We start from the raw sequence: 22,804 nt of genomic DNA on the forward strand, positions 1-22,804 counted from the left end.
TTCTTCTTCTTCTTCTTCTTTCTTCTTCTTCTTCTTCTTCTTCTTCTTTTCTTCTTCTTCTTCTTCTTCTTCTTCTTCTTTCTCCTCTTTTTTGGTTCTCAACTTACTACATCTTTTAGGAAGAGAATCCTATCTGACAAATTTACAAGTTCTCTCTTAATTAGGATCATTGGCAAATCAAAGCCCTGGGAGGATTTCAGAATAGAATTTTACACATTTTTTTGTCATACATTTCTTTGACTCCTGTTGCTTATTTTTTTTTTCTTTTAGAATGGTGTACATTTATAGAAGAAAGTACCATTTCTCTTCCTGGTGTTACTATAGAAGAAAATCTTGAGTACAAGATATATTTTGAAGTCTATTTGCCCAACTTTTAATGCCTTTCTAATCTTCCCAACTCCGTGACCACTTAGTGTCTGGATATGGTGTTAAGTATACTCTTCAAAAGGGTCTTGCTGCTGAAGGAATCTGATATTTTAGCACTTCAGCTTGCACATTCTTTAAGTGTGAGTGAAGCTGTACTGGACCACCAGCAGATTTCTGGGCAGCTCAAGATAATTTTTCTATTTGCTAAGAAACCTAAAAAGACAAGAAATGTAGACTGGAAAGCTTCTTTTTCTCATGTTTTTGCACGAAATCCTTACTCAGAATGCATGAAATGAACAGACTAATTGACATATAATTTCTGCAAGGTTTTTCTCCCCGCTGAACCTTTCTTTTGTTAATCAGAGTGGCTCAGCAAGCATAAACATGGCTATGGACAAAAGCATTGCTCCCTTAAAAAAACAAATTGAAAATAGGCTTTCGTGCTGAGCTATAGAAGAGAGCTAGGCAACACAGATTCTTGTATTTCCTGTATTGTGTGAGAGATGCAGAAAAGTGAAGGAATGGACTTGGATATTAAAAACAATTAGAATTTATTCATTATAGATAGAATCACCATATAATTTCTTATCCAAATCAAGACGCTTGCTTATTTCTTTTGATTTTCTTAATTGAGGTATAATTGGCATACAATTTTATATTAGTTTCAAGTGTACAACATAATGATTTGAAGTTTGTATATGTAGTGAAATAAATTTTTATTTCTTGAGATGGGAACTTTTTAATAATATTTTTAAAGGTGTTATTTACTTATTAGAAAGTGAGAGGGAGAAGCAGACTCCATGCTGAGCAAAGAGCCCGACTCAAGGCTCTATCCCAGGACCCTGAGATCATGACCTGAGCCAAAGGCAGATGCTTAACTGACTGAGCCACCCAGGCGCCCTGAAATGAGAACTTATAAGATTTATTCTCTTAACTACTTTCCAGTAGACGTGTATAGTATTTTTGACTGTACTTGCTGTGCTGTACATTATATTCCCATGACTTATTTATTTTATAATTGCAGGTTTGTACCTTTTGATTCCCTTCTCTGGTTTTGCTCACTCTTTCTCCCTTGGCAACCACCAATCTATTCTCTGTATCTATGAACTTGATTTTTTTCTGTTTGTTTTTTACCAAATAAAATGTTACATTGTTTTGTTTAGATTCCACATGGAGATAAGAACATATGGTTGTCTTTTCCTGATTTATTTCACTTAGCATGATGCCATTAGGTTAATCTATGATCCATGTTATCACAAATGCAAAGATTTCATTCTTTTTTATAGCTGAATATTATTCCATTATATATAAAAACATATATACACCATATACATACCATATAAATATGGCATAAATAATAAATATAAATAAATATATACCATAAAAATATGTATGTATATCTATCTATCACATTTTCTTTATCCATTCATCCATTCATAGACAGTTAGATTGTTTCCATATTTTGGCTATTGTAAATAATGCTTCAACAAAATACATACATCTTCTGGGGTTTGTATTTTTATTTTCTAAACTAGGACATTTCTGGGAGTGAAATGAGATGCTAAATAATTATTCTGGGACAACAAGCATAAAACAGAACTATCCTGGGGAAACCAGTACAAATAATCCATTTTAGGCAAAGTCATAAATCATCTGTAGATGATGCTAAGACCATAACACATTGTCTACAGATTACTATGGAGAAGTAGAGAGCTGTTTTATGGAGTGGGGAGCTAGGGATGGTCAATGGAAGGTCTGTTTGTGAAGCAAGGAAACAGAAATAGCCCTACCTACATTAACATTTTTCCTTGGGAAACTGGGAGGCCATTGGCCAACCTCATAAAGATACCAGAGTGTTTGGGAGCATACTATAGTACTGTAGTTGGCATGGGTGATGACAGAGCTTACCGTAAAGAGAATCTAAATGTTAAGTTTCATTTTGCTCATGCATTGATTGACACATTTCTTCCTGCAAAACAGGTTTCTTTTAAAAACAGGATATAGTCTCACCTGGTGACCTTGTGAAAAATTGGGATAAGGACCATTGACCTCTCCAGATTCTTTCAAAATCTATGTTTTTCTGATTCTAAAAAGCATTTGAACAGGAAAGAGAACTCCATGGGTATTTACAAATTATTTTTAAATGGAGCAGGTGTTTCTGATCACTAGCATTTTGTTTTCTTTTACAGATCAAAAGCATAGAAACTTTTGCAATGAACATCTGTGAGCATTTCCTTTCTTCTTTTAACCATGTCATCCGAGCTCAAGTTTATGTGGAAGAGGTCCCTTGGAAGCGTTTTGAAAAGGTTACCTCAGTTATTTGTGTTTTCAGCTTAATTAAAGAAATTGGCTTTATGACATATGCTGAAATTTTACTGGAAACATTTTTTTTCCTAATTTTCAGAATGGAGTTAAGCATGTCCATGCATTTATTCACAATCCCACTGGAACACACTTCTGTGAGGTTGAACAGATGAGAAGTGGTGAGAAAATACTTTTCATGTTTTGATTCTGCAACAGAAAATTCAATATTTCTTTCCTCTAAACAATTCTGTTTATTAACACTGAGGAAAACTGTAGAGAAATTCGAAGGCATTTACATCTGGAGATGGAAATGAGCTCTGTGACTCTGGAGTACATTTAAAAACTAACTACTTTTTACCTTAAAAATATAAAAATGAGGGCGGCCCGGGTGGCTCAGCGGTTTAGCGATGCCTTCGGCCCAGGACATGATCCTGGAGACCTGGTGATCGAGTCCCTTGTTCGGCTCCCTGCATGGAGCCTGCTTCTTCCTCTGCCTGTGTTTCTGCCTCTCTCTCTCTCTCTCTCTGTTTCTCTCATGAATAAATAAAATCTTTATATATATATATGAAATAATACATTTTGCAACAAATCTAGGGGCTGAATAAGGTAGATCATTTTTATCATCTGATTCTGAGATGAGGGGAAAAAAAGGTCCAAGCTGACAAAACCTCAAATCTCTGAATTTTCTGACCAGTACTTTTTGTACCATACCATGCTATAATTATAGTAACCTTTATAGGAAATAGCTAGTAAATAACAATCGAGTTTCTCTGACATTTTATTTTCATAGTAGTAAAACTACTGATATTATTATAATTACTATAGAATGAACCTCATTTAAATAGCAATAACAATTATATAATTCATTTTATTTACTAAGAAATTTAAAACTTAACTTCAGAGCATAATTACAATATGGATTTTACTATTTTTTTAAAAGATTTTATTTATTTATTCATGAGAGACCTAGAGAGAGAGACAGACAGACACAGGCAGAGGGAGAAGCAGGCTCCATGCAGGGAGCCCGACGTGGGACTCAATCCCGGGTCTCCAGGATCACGCCCTGGGCCGAAGGCAACGCTAAACCACTGAGCTACCCGGGCCGCCCAATATGGATCTTATTAGTACGGAGGACTGACCTTAGCAAATATCAAAATTCCCAAAGCTTGTCTCCCACTGCTTGGTTGAGATGATCAGAATAGAGTTCAATAACTGGCTACAAGTTAGAGTAGAGGACTTCTAAGAATCATGCAGCTAAATGTGGTAGAAAGGTCTCTATCCTAAAAAAAAAATAAACTTTCATGATCATTATAAATTTAAAATGTGGACTCTAAACTTTTTCCCTCTTCAATTATTCGTCCCTTTCTTCTTCTCTCTTTTCCTCTTCTCTCCTTCCCTTCCTTTCCGTTTCTGTATCTCCTCTTTCTTCTCAAGCTTCAGTGAGAATTGGAGGTAGCATTTTGTAAATGTCAGAAATATTATGAGGTTAATAAAATATAAGTCCCTACTCATTCTGAGTTATATTGGCTAATGCCTTTTCTTAGAAAGTTCTAGTGTGTTAGCTGTTGTTTAATATTTTTAATATTAAATTCTAGGAACAATCAGGGCCTTCTCAGTGTTTAATTGGCAGTAATGTAATTATTGTCCTATAAAGGAGACTGAATAACTAGTAGTTAAGTTGAAAAGATAATGATTTTTTAATCCCCCAAATGTGTAGCCATGTGATATATTGACTTGCCAACCCAGCTTTTAGTTAGTTGAAATGTAGCTTTCTTTCTTTCCTTCCTTTCATGTGTGACTTTGGGAAAGAAAGAGAAAAAAAGGTTTCCTGACTCCCTGAGTCAGTGTTTTCCTACCCAAACCACACTGACTACTCTCATAAAATTTTAAACCCTAAACTGTCATTGTCCAGCAGAAATATAATTTTAAAATTTTCTAATAGTCACATTAGAAAAGCAAAAAAATTAATTTTAATGATTTATTTAATCTGCTATACACACAATGCCCCTTAAATATGTAATAAATGTCTTTCACTAATGAAATATTTCACCTTCTTTTTACAAAGTTAAGTCTTTGAAATCCTGTATTTTATATTTACAGGACATCTTAATTCCCATTTCCCAGATTCAGAGGGCTTGAGGGCAACGCGTGGGGCTCATACTCTTCATAGCAGGAGCTAGAATTCGCTTTTGGAAGAGCTAATTGAAAAATGAGAAGAAAAAAGGAGAACACAAAACTGAGTGGGAAAGAATTAGAGAGGAAGACAAACCATGACAGACTCCTAACTGGGAAACAAAGGGTTGCGGGAGGGGGGTACGTAGGGGGGTAGGGCAACTGGGTGACGGGCATTAAGGAGGGCACTTGATGGGATGAGTTATATATATATATATATATATACTATACTATATACTATGGGTGTTATTCTATACGTTGGCAAATTGAATTTAAGTAAAATATTAAAAAAAAAAGAAAATGAGAAAATGAATGAACTATGCTTATGTCATTCATTGAAATACTATTCATTCAACAATTGGATTTTGAGGACTTTTTAATGTATCCTAGGGCTGTAAATTCCAAGATGAGTAAGACATTCCTTGGCCCTAGTGAGTTTACAGTAGATGAATGTAAGAGACAGACTTATAACAAGATTTATTGCAATGTAAGAGGCTAAAAACCACAATGAAAGAATCAAAGTTATGCTAGAGAGACAAACAGGTACAAAAAACTAACTTTTCCTAGGGTAGTCCGGAAGGCTTGACAGGGAAGAAAGAAATATTCCAATTGGCTTTTGAAAAATGATTCAGGATGTGCTGGGCATAGAAGGGGAAAGAAGATTACAGGTGGAAGTAACAGAGTGTATGTGGGTAGGACCTAAGGAGGAGTGGAAGAGGAAAAATAAATATTTTGGGCATCTGCCTTATGCTGACCACTATCCTGGACAAGTAATTTGAGTTTGAAAGGGCAAAGAATTTGAGGAATAGTAGAAAGTTCAAAGGGTCTAGTTCTTAGAATATAAGAAGCTGAGATGAAAATGAAGAGATTGGTTTGGGCTGGATTTTGAAGGGCCTGGTGTACCATGCTAGCAAGATTGGTCTAACTTGGAGGTGGTTTTGCCCAGTGGTAAAGCCATATGGGTTGGAATCAGACTACACCGTATTTGAATTTGAGCTCCACTACTTAATAACTTTATGACTGTGGGAAAGTTACTTATGCTACCTCAGTGATATTCATTTGTTTGTTTTTTGTTTTTTGTTTTTTTTTAGTGATATTCATTTGTGAGATGATGATAACAGTGTTCACCTCAATTGCCCAGGGAATTAAAGGAGATAGATATTAATATAAAGCATTTTAGCCCAGTACCTGGCACATAGGAAGCACTCCTTAAATGACAGCTACTATTATTATTATTATAGATGGAGATAAAGACCCAGGAAAGGCCTGTGTGTGAGTGTGTGTGTGTGTGTGTGTGTGTATACACGATTCAATAATTCTGACCAACATTACTGTGCGCGGGCTGCAAAAACAGGCAGTAAAAATTTCTTGTTGCAGAGATGGAGAAATGATGGAGTCAGATATAAGGCAGTGAGAAGTAGAGATGGAGAGGACATTATGTGAGGCGTTTCTGAAGGGTACTGAGTGAGTGTAAGTGGTTGGGTAGGGGTGGAGGTTACAGAGAAGGAGGAGTTAAAGTTGCCCTAAAGTCAGGGGCTTGGGGGAACTGATGGAGGAAAACATGTATGATTAGAAAGTATTCAAGGGTAAGCTAATGATTTGGGGAATGAGGGATAGAGATAGATTTGGAGACCATCAACAGACTGATGGTGGGTGAAGCTGTGGGCAAGAAGGAGCCATTTCAGGAAAACACGTGAAATGAGAGGAGGAAAGTGAGAAGACTGGGGGAAATTCCCCAGTTTATGGGTTGGGCAGTCTAAAAAGTCAAATGGGGGATGCCTGCGTGGCTCAGTGGTTGAGCGTCTGCCTTCAGCTCAGGGCGTGATCTCCAGGGGTCAAGTCCCGCATCTGGCTCCTCGGAGAGAGCCTGCTTCTCCCTCTGCCTGTATCTCTGCCTCTCTCTGTGTCTCTCATGAATAAATAAATAAAATCTTAAAAAAAAAAAAAAGTCAGAAGAAAGGCCAGAGAGAAAGAAGGAAGATTGGAGAGTGGTGTCATGGATGCAAAAGAAAAACACATTTCAAGAAATTGGGAATTATATTAGGACAACAGGCTGTGTAACACACAGGTTCATATGTAGTGCCTCCGTTCAAGAAGCTCAGTGCTTTTTGTAGAAGTCCAGTTCAGCATTTGTGTGAGCATGTGTGTGTGCGTGCCTGAGTGTGTGTGTGCTTGTGCATGTGCGTGTGTGTGTTGGGGTGATACTCTGCTCTGGGAAGTTAGTTATTCAGGATCCCAGGTTGATGCAGCCTTACTTTTTTATCCTTACTTTTTAGGGTCACCTTGAGGGCAGATCCCCTTACCAGACAATTAGGAGAAGAAAAGAGCTTGGAGGAGGAGCAAAAGGAGGCAGAAACCCTCAAGCGTAAGGCCAGGCCTGAGAGTAGCACACAGCACTTCCACCGGAGAGAACCCAATCAGGCCACAGCCAACTGCAGTGGAGGCTGGGAGATGTAGTCTAGCCGGGTACCCAGGCGGAAGAGGACATGGATTTAGTAAAAGGCAAGCAGTGTTTGCCCTGGGAAGGTCAGAAGTTGGGATTACAAGAAGACTGAAGAGTAAGTGTGCAGTTTTGCAAACGGGTCACGGTGACTTCCATAAGAATGTTTTAGCAGGACCCTGGAGTTAGAAGTGGAGTGGCCCCTTGGTAGGGCTCTGCTGATCATAAGAAGAAAACAGGCCGCTCTCTACACCCTTGTTCTTTCCAGCCTGAATTCTAGTCACCTGGCTGCTGCAGAATGGAAAAACTAGTCACTTGGTCACCGTAATAAGGACAATGCCTTTTCTTTCTGCAGAAGGCCCCAAAATTTCAGGGTACTTCAGTCGTTGTGGTGGTGTTCCCAGAAGCCCCAGCCTGACTCCTCTAGAGGCTAGTGCACCTCCGAATATCATGCGGGGCTGGCAGGGATCAGGGTAGGGGAAGAGTCATCTGTTGCCCTAAGTGTATGTGGTACGTGTGTGGACACGTATATGAGTATGTGTATTTTCCAGTGTTGTGTCCATAAAGATGACATTTGTACTCAGTCCCTCTTTGGAGAGTAAGGATCTATGATCTTAGCATAGCAAAGTTTAATTCTTAATTTGCCTGTTATCCAAGAGCTAAAACTACAGATATTGTGAGGTAATTCCATGTACAAGCATTATCACAAGAAATGCCCTTGCATAGGCTTAACTAAAATAAATAATCATTATCTACCTTCGCCCCCACCCCACTCCAATTCACATGGTAAAGATTGTTGTTACAACCTTGTAAATAAGGCTTTTGGGGGCACCTGGGTGAGTCAGCGGTTGGGTGTCTGCTTTGGCTCAGGGCGTGATCCTGGGGTCCTGGGATCAAGTCCCACATTGGGTTTCCCACAGGGAACCTGCTTCTCCCTCTGCCTCTCTTTCTCTGTGTCTCTCATGAATAAATAAATAAAATCTTTTTAAAAAATTTAAAAATAGGGGATCCCTGGGTGGCTCAATGGTTTAGCCCCTGCCTTCGGCCCAGGGTGTGATCCTGGAGTCCCGGGATCAAGTCCCACGTCGGGCTCCCTGCATGGAGCCTGCTTCTCCCTCTGCCTGTGTCTTTGCTTCTGTGTGTGTGTGTGTGTCTCTCATGAATGAAAAATAAAATCTTTAAACAATTTTTAAAAAAATAAAAAACAAATAAATAAGGTTTTTGGTGAGGGCTAGCTAGCTGGTAAGAATTCTGGCCCGTCAAACATACACACTTAATCACACACTCAGCCATGCAACTCCCAATAGGGACTCTTCCCAGCGGGGTATGTAATTGATGCACTGGATTCTTTCTTACCAGTTGAACACACATTTACAGAAAACCTACTGAATCTCGAGCACCATTTTAGACCCTGAGAATTGCTATAAAATTCCCATTATACTATTTTCCTAGCAGATCCTTGAAAGCTACATCATTAAGTGTACTTTTACCTGTTTCAAAGTCTGTTAGTTCCACGGGAGAATCTGGAAGATTCACCCAGACAGAGGGATGATGACTGTTATGTTTGTGACTTGCCAAACTCCGAGAAGAAGAACTGCACATGTGATGCAAGGTGTTGGTTTAGGTGTTCTAAGGAACCTGGATCTTCCAAACTTCTTCTCTCATGTGTCTCCCTGAATTATAAGCGTAGCCAAGTCTTGAAGTGGCTGAGATGGTTGAGTCACTTATTTGGACTAAGTTGGCCCACAGACCTCTGCCGTACCTGAATTATGACTCACAATTCTTTAAGAATCAAATTCCTCCCAATCTGACACTAAATATAAAAATTCAACTAAAGCATAGCTAAGTAAAGGAATGGGAGATGGAGAAGACATCTCAACTAAGAGGTATTGTCTACTTGTAGTAAAAAAAAAAAAAAAAAAAAAAAAAAAAAAAAAAATCTACTGACCTGGAGAATGGGGGAGTGTTGGAGATGGTCTTAAAGAAGGGGAGTGATGAAATTGAAGTCCTGGAGGAGAGTAATTTCTGAGGCTGGGCAGGTGGAAGAAGTGAGAGGGAGGAAGTGAGAGGCCCAGGACAGAAATGGCCCATTGCCAAGTAGGCTGTGAATGTCCTTTTTGATGCAAGACTGAAACTCTTCAGTTTCTCCAAAGGAAGATGTTTTTTGGTACACACAGGTCTTTTAAACCTCCTTGATCACAACCTCATTGTACAAAAGCCCAGTTAACTTCCTTCCACCTGGCTGACCCTATTTCCCCGTCCAGAGTTGCATGGAGGCACCTTGCACTCTCCCTGCGTGAGTGAAATGGACTCTTAAAGGCAAATGATATTTAATCTTCACTTTTTCTAGCACTTTACAAGTTTGAGGTTTTTCTACTAGAATGATTTAATAGAGTTTTAAAATATCCTCCTTTCAGCTATTTGTGTCCTTTTTGGAGGTGTTAAACATGGAAGCAATTATCCACTTCATGACAGGATTTTTTTTTCTTGGCTCCATAAAGCTTTGTGCTTTGTGACACCTGATGCGTAGGTAAGGAATTGGGCTTATTTTCTATTAATTTGCAGTGAGTTTCTTTCCCTTAGAGAGCTAAGGGGTAGGATGTATGCTTCTCTGAGAGATAAACCACAATCTGTTAAGTGTGTAGGAGGACACTAAAAGCTAGCAAAGATTATGTTCTAGCAAAGTGAAATGTGAAGATCTTCTTTTGCATTACTCTATAACCATGGCAAAAAAAAAAAAAAAAAGGATAAAAGCTGATTAAGTGGTTTCATGACAAGTCATCTAGAAGGACGGTTCCTTTGGCTGAATTAATTCTGTTAGTCTCAATTGCAATTGTTTTCAGAGTGTGTGAGGCATCATATTTTTAGTTGATGGGTCCATGAATTTGAAAGGCTCAGGTTCGTACCAGTGATCAGAAAGCTGGGGCACTGCCAACAGGGAAGATAAAATAAGCTCTTTGATTTCATCCAGAATGTCTAATGTGCACCAAGGAAGAAAATTTTTTCACTTTAAGAGAGAATAGGGTTTTTGTTGTTGTTGTTGTTGCTGCTGCTGCTGCTTGTGTTGCTGTTGTTGTTGTTCATAGAATGATGAATGCACCAGAGTAGATGGTTTATGTTCTGCCAAAACTGTGGCAACGGTTAATTGTCTTTGGGAACACAAAACACTTTATTCTGCGTGAAACTGAGGCCAGAACACATTAGAAAATACAACTTCTAAAAAAAAAAAAAAAAGAAAATACAACTTCTTTCTTCATTTTTAGATTCTAGCAAGAAAATAGATCATTTAAAAGTTGCCTAGGAGAATTGACACTCCCCAACGATCAGTAAGTCTCATCCCAGGGCTGGAGGTGGATAGAGATGATGTGTCAGAAGTAGTTTTTGGAACCTGATGAGCCTTTGTGAAACATGGGAAACATTCACAGGTAAAGTTGGTAAGGAAACATCAATTATTGCAAAATCATGTTAACTTTTAGAAAACATTTTCTCTGGGGCAGCCATTCTCCTAAGTCCTTTATGGATATTTCCTCAGACATCTATCAATTTTAGGCAATAGGTATGGTAGTCATCTCCATTTGCAAGATGAGAAACTCAAGGTAGAGAGGAGTTAAGTAATTTTCTGAAGGGAATAGTGCTCATAAGTAGGGGAGGAAAGCATGGAGAGCACTGAGATCTGAATTTAGGAAATCTTGAGTCCCGAGTTGTGGCCTCAACCCCTATGCAACAACTGCATTCAGGAATCCTTTTATGATGAAGACCATTGGAGGAGCCAAAGTCTAATTGGTTTGCATGGATGTTGGGGATAAAGGCCAACTGTATAGGAAAAGCTGAAATAGGTAAAATTTGCCTTTGGTTCTCATTAACTTTCTCTTTGTCCCCTGCCTCAGGATTCCCACTGTTTGTTCTAACCTTATTTCTTATTGCAAACCTTTATTTCATTTCTATAGTATTTTTTTTTCTAGAAGGAATAACTTTTGGAAGTAGGCTATAGTAGTTTATAAAGTCTTAAGAAGCCACTCCATAATTTACGGGGTCTTTGTATTTCAATAGGACATTTTTAAGGAACAAAAAGTTTTCCAGACACATAGGGGCCATTTCTAAGAGTGATGCTTAAGTTTCTATTTCAGATCAATGGAGACGGTATTTTTCAGGCTGGGGACTTTGTCTGAGGCCCTCAAAGAACACTGTGGAAGGAGAGGTGGCAGCCGTCTTGTCTCCTAGAGAGGCCCTTTATTGTAAAGAAATGAGGATAGATAGTTAAAGCTGGGAAAAAACATCCTGCAGATGGGGAGGGATCCAAAAAGGAGGAAATTATTGAAGTGCTGAGTTCGAATTCTACCCCTGCAGTTTCTAGTCATGTGACTATAGGCAAATGACTGAAAGTTTCCTGTATAAAAATACTTAATAGACTTGTGAGGATTAAGTAAGATAAAGTCTGAAAAAGGCAGCAACTAAACATAGTCCAGATGTTCTCAGCTAAAGGCGATGTCCTCTCTCTTCCCTGCCATGCTGTCTGTTATAATTGGGTGGGTGTGATCAGGAAGGGACATGGTAAAAGATTGATGGAGGAGAACTGTCTAGAAGAAAACGAGGCTAGGCTGTGAAATACTTATTCTTTGATGTGAATCAGTCTTGTTGCATGCATTCACTCATCCATTCAATCGGTACTTATTGATTGCTTCTGCACTTCTCTTGGATTTTAAACGTAGGCTCACTTGGATCAGCCCTACGTAGCATTTAGAAATGCTGACTTTGCAGAACCACGTCTTCATACATCTAAAATCTGATAAATCAAGCCAACTTAAAGCATTAAGGCATTGCTAGTGTCTTTCTCTTGATCCTACTTCAGATGTAGTTTCCAAAGAGAACTTCAGAATATTAAACAAATATCATTTCAGTTTTACCTCATTACCCTGGAACACTCCAACCAGAACAGCTGATCTTATTTTTCAGCTGATCTTACCACTAGCCACTGGCCATCGCTCCTTCTGGTAGATGTGCACATGTGGCTGGGAAAATCAAAATATAGTCATTATATACCTACTTCTAAACTCCACAGCTCCTGAGTTAACCACAGCGACCGAAACCACATAGAAGATGTAAACTCTTAAATTATTAAGAGCTGTCCTGCATTTTAATTGAGGATCATGAGTTATATTCTTTTTTTTTTTAAATATTTTTTAAATTTTTTTAAATTTTTATTTATTTATGATAGTCACAGAGAGAGAAAGAGAGGCAGAGACATAGGCAGAGGGAGAAGCAGGCTCCATGCACCGGGAGCCTGACGTGGGACTCGATCCCGGGTCTCCAGGATCACGCCCTGGGCCAAAGGCAGGCGCTAAACCGCTGCGCCACCCAGGGATCCCCCCATGAGTTATAGTCTTGTTTTTCAACTAAGACCATGTACAGCATAGTGATGCCTGATGTCTCTGGCCCTTGAACTATACACTAAATAGGCCAAGAAAGATAGGTTTTAATCGGGACTAGCTTCAATACTGTAAGGAGATGACCTTAGTCATCCTGGCGTGGCACCGTGCTACTGGGGGTTTGTACCCAAGTGTGCCCTGAACATCCAGCCTCACCAGCCTGCACAAATAAGGCTACTGTGATGTTAATTCCTCAATTTTCCTGGCCTGTAGTTCTCTCCTTACAAAACTGCTGGATCTCTCCAGTCAAACTTTCCCACCTCCTGACAGTCTGGAGGTCTGTCTCACACATGTTTAGGGAGAAGTCTGCACCCGTTGTGTACAACTACTGCTTCACTGGCTCTGCTCAGCATTGGCTGAGTTGTCCCTGCTCTGTGGGAAGAAATGATGCTCTCTACAGAACACAGTACTCTGAGGCTTCCCAGCACGTCTCCTGGTGCCATGTTCTACTCAGTCTTCACCAAACTGCCAGAGCTACAGTGTGTTCCACATAGAAAGAGAGAGAATCTTCCTCTCACTAACTCTGTGCCCTACCTGTGCTGGGCCCTGAACTAGAGCTGCCTGGCACACAAGGGAATAGCTTCCTCTGATTATACCTATCACTCCTCCACTTTCCCCATTCACCTTACACAGTCAGCACCTGCAGGAGAACCATACCAGCCCCTCCACTTTTGCCAACTCTGTCCTCTCTCCCACAGGCCCCCATGGCCCAACTTTGTCCCATTTCCTTTAGCCAAAAACCAAAGCCATTATGGGTGTCCACTTAGGCAGATCTACGCCCTGTGGGTCGCTGCCTCATCGCTGAAGTCTCTATTTAGGCTGAGTCAGGTCTGCAATGCTACTCATTCATGAAGTTGTGTGATTTCGGTGAGCTCATCACCACAAGAGAACTGAGGGGTTGATGATAATTGGAGCCACCAGTCAGTGTACATGATCAACATGAGGACTAACTCTCCCCCATCCCATAAAGGCAGAGTAGCAAACAGAAGAATTGCTCTGGAGGAGCTTACTAATTTATTTCAGCACAATTATCTATTGAGTGAAGTGGAGCTCAAAAAGTGGAAAGTATTTGGCTGAGAAGTCACCTGTACGTGTAGCTGCCAGGAAGGTACTCATTTCTGTGGGTTTCAACACAACATGAAGGTTTAGTCTCTGACCTTCAGTTCTCCTAGGGCTGGAGAGAGACAGGGCATCATGGAGTCCAGATAGAGAGAAAGGCACACCATCCTCATCAGGTGGACTTCAGAGGAGACAGGGAGACAGAAAACGTGGATGGTGAGGTGGTTCTTTGTTCACAGTGCACCATTTTTTAATGACCAGAATCCTTAGAGCTAGGTATCAGTAAGAAGACACTATTTTGTTTATAACTTCACCCCCTTTTACGTTTTTACTTAAAACAGGACCTCCAGTCATTCATTCTGGAATCAAAGATCTCAAGGTCTTGAAAACGACCCAGTCTGGATTCGAAGGATTCATCAAGGACCAGTTCACCACCCTCCCTGAGGTGAAGGACCGGTGTTTTGCCACCAAAGTGTACTGCAAATGGCGCTATCACCAGGGCAGAGACGTGGACTTTGAGGCTACCTGGTATGAGCATGGACTAGGGCTTGGCTCTGGCTCTGCCCTCTTCCCAGGGGCCCTAAGGTCATAGACTCTTCTATCTGAAAGAGAAAATTAGAGGCTACCTAATTTAACCTCCCCACTGTTCAGAGACCCTTCTGACAATGCTCTTGACTTGAATTAGTAAATCTGTACAGAAATCTTAGATGCTATTAGCTGAAATGACCTTGGATGGACCACCTAATTCCCCTGACCCTCTGTTTTTTATTTTTTTTATTTTACTTTTTTTGACCCTCTGTTTTTTAATTAATTATATCAGTAGTTCTCAAATATTATTCTGTATCAGAATCACCTGGAGGACTTGTTAGAATGCAGATTACATGGCCCACTTCCAGGGGTTCTGATTCTGTAGGTCTGAGGTGGCGTCTGAGAACTTGCATTTCCAATAAACTCCCAGCTGATGCTGATGGTGTTGGCCCAGGAGCCACACATAAAGAACCACTGTATCAAGCGAGAATAATGATATTTGGCTTTACTACCTCATAGTAGATGCAGAGAAAGCTACATAAGGATGCCCAACTCACCCCAGTTTGCCAGACTTTTCTGATTTTGACCCTGGAAAGTCCCATGTCCCAGGAAACCCCTTGGTCATAGGCAAACTGGGACAGTTGATCATTGTAGGCTAAACTCAAAATGAGGCAATATTCACAGAAGCAGTTTATAAATGATAAATGCCTTAGCAATGTAAAGGTATGATTATTATTATGATATCCTTGACAAGCAGTACTTAGGCCTCTGGACTCTGAGTTTGTTTTTGGGCCAGGCATCTCATTCCTCTGCTTACATTCCAATTGTTAGAATGCTACTGGGACGCCTGGGTGGCTCAGTGGTTGAGCATCTGCTTTCAGCTCAGGGCATAATCCTGGGGTCCCGGGATCCAGACCCACATTGGTCTCTCAGCAGGGAGCCTGCTTCTCCCTCTGTCTATGTCTCTGCCTCCCTCTCTCTGTGTCTCTCATAAGTAAGTAAGTAAATAAATAAATAAATAAAATCAATCTGAAAGAAAGAAAGAAAGAAAGAAAGAAAGAAAGAAAGAAAGAAAGAAAGAAAGAAAGAAAGAAAGAAAGAAATGCTGCTTTCTGATGAGCTGGAGTCTGCCCCCCTGGTAGCTTCCTCCCACTGACATAGTTTTGCTCTACTCCTTTTATTTTGTGATGGGTTTGAAAATGCTTATAGAGAACCTCACCTCGATGTTCTTTTTCCTTCTTTATTTCAATTGTTCCCCAGTGGCAGCACACTGATGTATTGGAAAGAGCCCAAAATTGAGCACGACAGAATCAGGGTCTTAGTTGGGTCTCCCACTAAGGAGAGGGAATGACTTAGTGTGGATCATTTAACTTTTAAGATTGCTCATGTCTAAATTGAGAATAATAATAGTACTTGGCCCAGGCATATTGAGATAATTTAATGATGTAATCACATAAAATCCTGAGCACAGAGCCTAGCACAGAATGAAATCCCTAAAAACATAATAATTCAAAGAACTGGCCAAGCTGAGCAGTAAGAGCACTAGCAGACTTGGAAGTCCCCTTCATGGGTTCTTCAAAAGGGAGGAAGATTTCCTCTGGAATGCCCAGGGGGCACTAGTTCTAGATGATGAAGATAGCCTGGTGACACTCAATACCTTTGTTGAATGGTGTGTGTGTGTGTGTGTGTGTGTGTGTGTGTGTAGGGAGGTGTTTTCAGGGGGAGGCATTACAAGATATTAATCTCTTCTAAAACCAGCAATAAAATTGTTTTCTAGGAGGATAGAAGGCCACCACTTCTCAACATAATAGCATACTCCTAAAAGACCACCCTATGAGTCCTCAGGTCTCTTTCCTGTGTTTTAGGGATACTGTTCGGGACATTGTCCTGGAGAAATTTGCTGGACCCTATGACAAGGGCGAGTACTCACCCTCTGTCCAGAAGACCCTCTATGACATCCAGGTGCACTCTTTGAGTCGGGTTCCTGAGGTATGTTTTGTCATTTGCCATTCTGAGCACTGAGAGAACTTGTTGTGTCTCCTGTCAGCTCTGACAGAGAGTTGAGAGTTAAAATAAGACAGTGGAAGACACATGAAAAATGACATCTGTTGTTGTTCAAAAGCTTGTTATAGCAAGTGAGAAGAGAGCAAAAAATGGAAAAATCTGTCCAACCTGAAAACAGAGGCCACTGCTATAATTCTCTAGGTTTGTTGAAAATTCTGTGGGTCTTTTCAACCTGCCACAATTTAAGCCTCATATAAGGACACTCAAATGCCCTGAAGGAGGAATAATTAGGCCAAGGGCCTATGGTTCAGGGTAGCCCGGAAATGAAGGCTAGATGCAGGAAGATTCCATCCATCCACCCATCTGATATTATTGAATGGTTATAACTCTGTCAGCACATGAAGTATACAAAGATAAATTAGACAAGGTGCCTGCCCTCAAAGAGTTCATCACTGAGTAAAAGAAAAAAAAAAGTAAAATAATGATGCAGTAGAGCATAGAGCATTATGGAAATCCAGAGAAAGGTGTCCAACTCAGGAAGGGGACATAGGGCCAGCCAGGCTTTCTGGAGAGAGAGGTGTTTGAGTTGAGTCTTAAAGGACAGGTAGGGTTCACACTCGAGGGTAAGGGAGCATGGTAGGTATAGAGGCAAGGAGGCATCATGGGACAGCCATTTGCTGTTGAGGGTCTATCATATGACCCTCATATACTCATATCAGCTCCATGAGTGAAAGTCTCTCCAAGTGCCTAGGGATGAGGCAGGAACCAAATCAGGAGGATCCTTGTGGGCTTATTTATGGTCCGTACTTTATCTTGAAAGCTCTTAGGAGCCACGGAGGGGTTTAACCAATGTGTAACACTACTGGATTTGCACTCCAGAAAGATAACTCTAAAAAAGAAAGATGATACATTGAAAGGACAACAGACCACATACAAGGAGACCTGTTGGAGGCTGTTGGGAAGCAGAAATCTGGCAAGAAAGGCCTGAACTTAGTTCCGTGATGGTATGGAGAGAAACCTGGGCAAGAGAGATGCCTGCCATGGTCTAGCACTTTCCAGGCCTTTCTCTGGCTACGCTTCTCTCCACTAGATGAAGAGTCAGTGGAGCCAACGCAACAGACCTGTCGGGTACCCACACATCCCTTTCTAGATCATTCTCTGGATACCTGCACCCCAGAATTAACTGCCCAAATAACCCTGAGACTACTTTCAGAAACTGCAAACCTTTTCCTCAGATCCATCCTCTGGAGGCACATTATGCCATCAGTATGTTTACCCTTAGGCTTGACAGGAGGAGAAGGGGCAGATGTTTGCAGGAGGTATGGATGAGACTTGACATGGAAGCAAGGGTGTGCACTTCATGAGTCCAAGAGAGAAGGTGGGAAGGACCAGGGGCTGGGGTCTGGCTCTTCCCACACTACCACATCCTGGCATGGCATTGCAAGCAATCAGACTATTCTAAATTACATTCTGGCCTTCCAGGTTGTTATGAAGGTATATTTGTCAAGTTGGAAGGATAGAACATATTTCACTTTAAAGTTTCTTGCTTCTTTCATAACTTTATTTTTTAATTTTTTTTAATTCATAACTTTAAATAGCTCCAATTATATTCTTACTCCAGGGCCTGCAAATGTTTGAGATAGGCCTAGAGAGGAGGAAATAGGCTGAGGAAGAATTTAGGAGGTTAACCAGCCAGCACCAGGAGGCCAGTGGGATCTCGAAGGTCTCACAGCTTTCTGACCCAAGGAATTCTTACTTTTCTGAGAAGAGATTTTGTACTTGGAGGGGAAAAGTGTGGGCCCACCATCTAATAACAGGACTAGCAGGAGTCAACAATGTCGAGCCGTAGAGGAACATTGGAGGGTGTCTCAGGAATAGGTAGAACTTGAGTAATGGGCCATTGGGCAGGTGGGTTGCAGAGGAGGAGTGACAGAGAGAGAGAGATTCACAGTTGCTCAAAGTGATCCATATTCCTTTGGATTCCAGATGGAAGACATGGAAATCAGCCTGCCGAACATTCACTACTTTAACATAGACATGTCCAAAATGGGACTGATCAACAAAGAAGAGGTAAGAGGACTTTAAAAATATTTAAAGTACATCTACACTCCTGCCCCCACACTCTTACTTGTCTTTATAAATTTGGGACGATAATATCACCAAGCAAAACTCTTAACAGCTGTTGTTTCAGGAGTATTTATAGTTGCCACTGATTAGAGTCCCCTTAGTCTCTGGTCCTTTCAGTACCTGAGGCTGGAGTACCCTAGAAGTGGATGAGTGATTGTGGAGGAGGGTTGGAGGCTGCAGGGATTGAAAAACAAAGAAAGCACAGAGTGTGCCAGATGAGACAGCTCTGAGATCTTCTTCTCTGAAAAGTGCCACCCAAGGTCACCGCTTCATTATTCTTCCATGATGAGGCGATGAGGAGAAGAAAAAGATTCTATTTTCATTTTCCTTCACCGTCTAACTTCGGATTAAGTCTTCAATTTAAGTAGCAATAAACAGAAAATGTCAACAGAAAAATGGAAGAGTGTTTGTGTTTCCAATTGCAATTATAGAAAGCAAGATGAGGAAGTGTACTTTTTTTGAAAGGAAACCTTGTTTTGGAAAAAACACTTACCTGAACTTGTTTTAAGCCATGACAGAAGGTTAAACCAAATGAGTGTGTCTGACTCAACAGCCTGAAGTAGTGGGGCCTTGGAGATTAGAACTGTCCTTCCCCTCTTGAACCACTTTGAGAATGGTAGGTTTTCTCTATATGATCCATCCTCTCACAGACTTCTAGAATTTGAAAAACATCATCTCGATAGCTTGTTTTAGTGTGTAGGGGGAGGTAGGGAGGGGCCACCTAGGAAAGTGGCAAACTGGGAAACGAAGGTCATGCCTGGATGCCTGGGAATGCTGCTAGAGGACTCTGAGTGGCAGAGGAGAGCAACCTCCATCCCAGGTACTGTTCACTCAACTGAGCAGAGGCAACATTGTTTACTTCAGTGGAAGGAAAGGATGGTCGTTACCAGAATACCATTAATTACAATATAAAGCCTTTTAAAATAATTACCTTCAAAAGAGCAGGAGAGGGACCTGAGAGTGATTCTGGCCATGTCCACCAAAGGTAAAACAAAGAGATTCCAAACAAAAGGGTAAGTGCCGTGACTGGGGCTGTGCTTAGCCCCAGAACCTAGCAGAGAAAGGAAGTCTCCTCAAAGCCCCCAAACACCCCTGGCCTACAGTCATCCAAGCTCAAAGATTCGTTGCAGGGCTTGCCCGTTGTGTCTCTAGATCCAAGAAGTCAGATTTGCAGCTTCCTCAGCTCCCACCTGAAGAACGGATGGGGACCCCGACACAGGAAGGCCCGGGATCCTTTGGGCCAGGGCTCTGCACGATGGCACCTGAGGGGCTGAACAAGTTGTCCCATGTCCGGGCTTGCACTTTGGGGATGGCTGGAGCTGCTCTCAGGCCCTCACCCAGCAGGCGTGTACAAAGTGAAGGCAACACACAAAAAGCAGACTCAGGACACACTGATGAAAGTGGCAAAGTGACAAATGACAGGGTGGGAGACAGAGCAACTCTAAATTCACAGTTGTCTGGAGCCATTTAGTATTGGGCTAACAGCCCGAGGACCTCAAATGTTCCTGAGGGCATGGTGGTATTATAGCATTGGACAATGACTGATGTTCAAAGTGAATCATCAAGAAAAAGCCAAATTATGTTCACCACAGTCTACTTAAAAAGCAGAGATATATAATGCATTTGAAAAACATTTATATCCCAATGATTAAAATTTTTCAAAAACTCTAATTTTCTGGACAATCAACTCATCTCTCAAGTATTGCAAGAAAAATAAGGCATTGCCATACTTGTAATAACTTGACTGTAGGTCATACACATTTTCCTCTCTAGTGAGTTGTTGTTTTTGTTGTTGACTTAATATTGATTCACAGAAAAAAGGAGCGGTGTATTGGAATGCCTCTGACGTTGCCATGTGGTTTTTCTACAGGTCTTGCTACCATTAGACAATCCATATGGCAGGATTACTGGTACGGTCAAGAGGAAGCTGGCTTCGAAGCTGTGACATTGTAGCCACCAGCACTGGAAGTCTACTCTCAACTGAGGAATTCCCTCAGCCTCCTGTGATGCTAGAAATCATAGCATGTAACCATGCAAAATTTCAAACTAGTGTGTTGATTTATGGTGTTATTTTTTTCTCCTGTATGAAAGAGTTCTACTAGTAGCTCAGCAAGGTGTTTTGTGATTAGTCATTATAACATGCTTTTTGGATACAGTTTACTTCACAAATGCTAAGCAGTATTAGAATAGTCATAAATCAATATTTCTTTTTAGTTGTCTTGCACCTTCCTGTCTTAGAGAGGTTTTAGAATCAATTTACTAAGAAAATAATCATGAATTAATGGATGTGTCGTATCAATTAATTTGTGCACAAATTTAAGTGCAAGCATTGTTTTCAACCTACTAATGCTCAAACTTTGCTTCTGGGCAATGCAGAAAATGTAATGACAAAATCATATTTTAAAAACTATCACCAGGGGTGCTTGGGTGGCTCAGTGGTTGAGCGTCTGCCTTTGGCTCAGGTCCTGATCCTGGGGTCCTAGGATTGACTACCGCATCAGGCTCCCCGCAGGGAGCCTGCCTCTCCTTCTGCCAATGTCTCTGCCTCTCTCTCTGTGTCTCTCATGAATAAATAAATAAAATCTTAAAAAAAGAAAGAAAAAAAAACAATCACCATTGTGACTTCAATTAACCTGAATATTAGAATTTCTAAGAATGCTCTAGCATATGTATCACTGGGAGTTTATTTCTACTCTAAAAGCTCTTGTGTAATCTTAATGTGTTGGTTTTAGGACTTTTACAATTCTCAGAGAATATTTAGTAGACACTGAAAAAAAGTACAGTTTGTTTTTCTTTGAATAATGCATCACACTTTGGCACAAACAGCCACATTTAATAAATGCTAAGTCAATACAACAATCAAGGAGTATCCACAGAGAAAGAAGACAAGAGAATCTCTCTGTAAAAGTATCAGTGATGGGGTGCCTGGGTGGCTCAGTCGGTTGAACGACTCTTGGTGTCGGCTCAGGTCGTGGTCTCGGGGTCCTGGGATTGAGTCTCACCTCCTCAGGCTCTGTGCTCAGCAGGAAGTCCGCTTCAGTATTCTGTGTCCCTCTGCCCCTCCCCCATTTTGCTAGCTTGAGCGCACAGTGTGCACCCACTCTCGCTCTCAAATAAATAAATAAATATTTTAAAAAATATTTAGTGATGATGATTTCTAGATGGTGGGGTTAGGAGTAATTTTTTTCCCCATGTGCTGTTCTGGATTTTCCAAATATGAACAGTTATTACCTTTATGATCAGAGAAATAAATATAATTGATTTAATGATGTATATGGATTTGACTGGTGATTATACCACTTGATTAATACTACTATTGTGTATGTATATATATATATATACTATAAAGCTTCATTAACTATAATTTTAGAGGCCCATGATGAGAACCTGTCCCACATGAGCATTCTAGATAACCTCCCTCCATTAAAAAAAACTCCATTTAGGGATGTCTGGGTGGCTCAGTGGTTAAGCATCTGTGTTCAGCTCAGGTCATGATCCTGGAGTTCCGGGATCGAGTCCCACATCGGACTCCCTCTGTGGAGCCTGCTTCTCCCTCCACCTATGTCTCTGCCTCTTTCTCATGAATAAATAAATAAAATCTTTTAAAAAACCCACCACTTAGTAATTTTTATAAATCTCCATTAAAAATTTTTTTTATTTTTTTATTTATTTATGATAGTCACACAGAGAGAGAGAGAGAGTGGCAGAGACACAGGCAGAGGGAGAAGCAGGCTCCATGCACCAAGAGCCCGATGTGGGATTCGATCCCGGGTCTCCAGGATCGCGCCCTGGGCCAAAGGCAGGTGCCAAACCACTGCGCCACCCAGGGATCCCCAATCTCCATTTTTTAAATAAATGATTACATATGAGTACTTGGTATTACTTGATAATTCTGCTTCATTCCCCTTTATAATACTGTAACTTAAGCTAGCATGGTATAGTATTTAATTTCACGAACTCACTTCAACCCTGGATCCACCTCTTACTATCTCTATGACAAGTGACCTCATCTATAACACAGAGGTGAAAATAGAATCTCAGAGGTTTTTGAAGTTAAATAGATTAATGTCTGTAAAGTGCTGTGATAGTATTTACACCTGACACACAGAAATTTCTATATATGTTTGTTAAATGAAATGTCTTGCCTTCTTTTCATGTGTAATGCGATCCAAGTAGAAAATAATCATCAGACTTGGTGAGTGAGAGATGGGAGGTCTGAGCACAGCAAGCCCTAGAAGATGCTGGAGGCCATGCCCAGGCTAGTCTTGGCTGGGAAAGAACATGAGATAAGAAGGATGAAATAATTTGATAAGGAAAGTTTTGTGCCACACTGAAGACTCATATTACAAAATGTGCTTCTACCTCATGTCATTTGCAT

The 22,804-nt window shown here is 40.7% G+C and overlaps 1 protein-coding gene across 2 annotated transcripts in view; it reads left to right on the top strand.

Moving 5' to 3' along the window:
• Positions 1-21,566, top strand: part of LOC112640984 (uricase) — a 77,519-nt gene extending 55,953 nt beyond the window's left edge. For both annotated transcript variants that reach the window (XM_049111756.1, XM_025417835.3), the window contains exons 3-8: positions 2,556-2,672; positions 2,771-2,849; positions 14,109-14,295; positions 16,161-16,284; positions 18,286-18,369; positions 20,297-21,566. In XM_049111756.1, coding sequence (XP_048967713.1) covers positions 2,556-2,672; positions 2,771-2,849; positions 14,109-14,295; positions 16,161-16,284; positions 18,286-18,369; positions 20,297-20,371 — 666 coding nt within the window. In that variant the 3' untranslated portion in view covers positions 20,372-21,566. The remainder of the gene's footprint in view (positions 1-2,555; positions 2,673-2,770; positions 2,850-14,108; positions 14,296-16,160; positions 16,285-18,285; positions 18,370-20,296) is intronic.
• The last annotated feature ends 1,238 nt before the right edge of the window (positions 21,567-22,804 follow it).

This window comes from Canis lupus, chromosome 6, assembly GCF_003254725.2.
Source record: "Canis lupus dingo isolate Sandy chromosome 6, ASM325472v2, whole genome shotgun sequence".
NCBI lineage: Eukaryota > Metazoa > Chordata > Mammalia > Carnivora > Canidae > Canis > Canis lupus.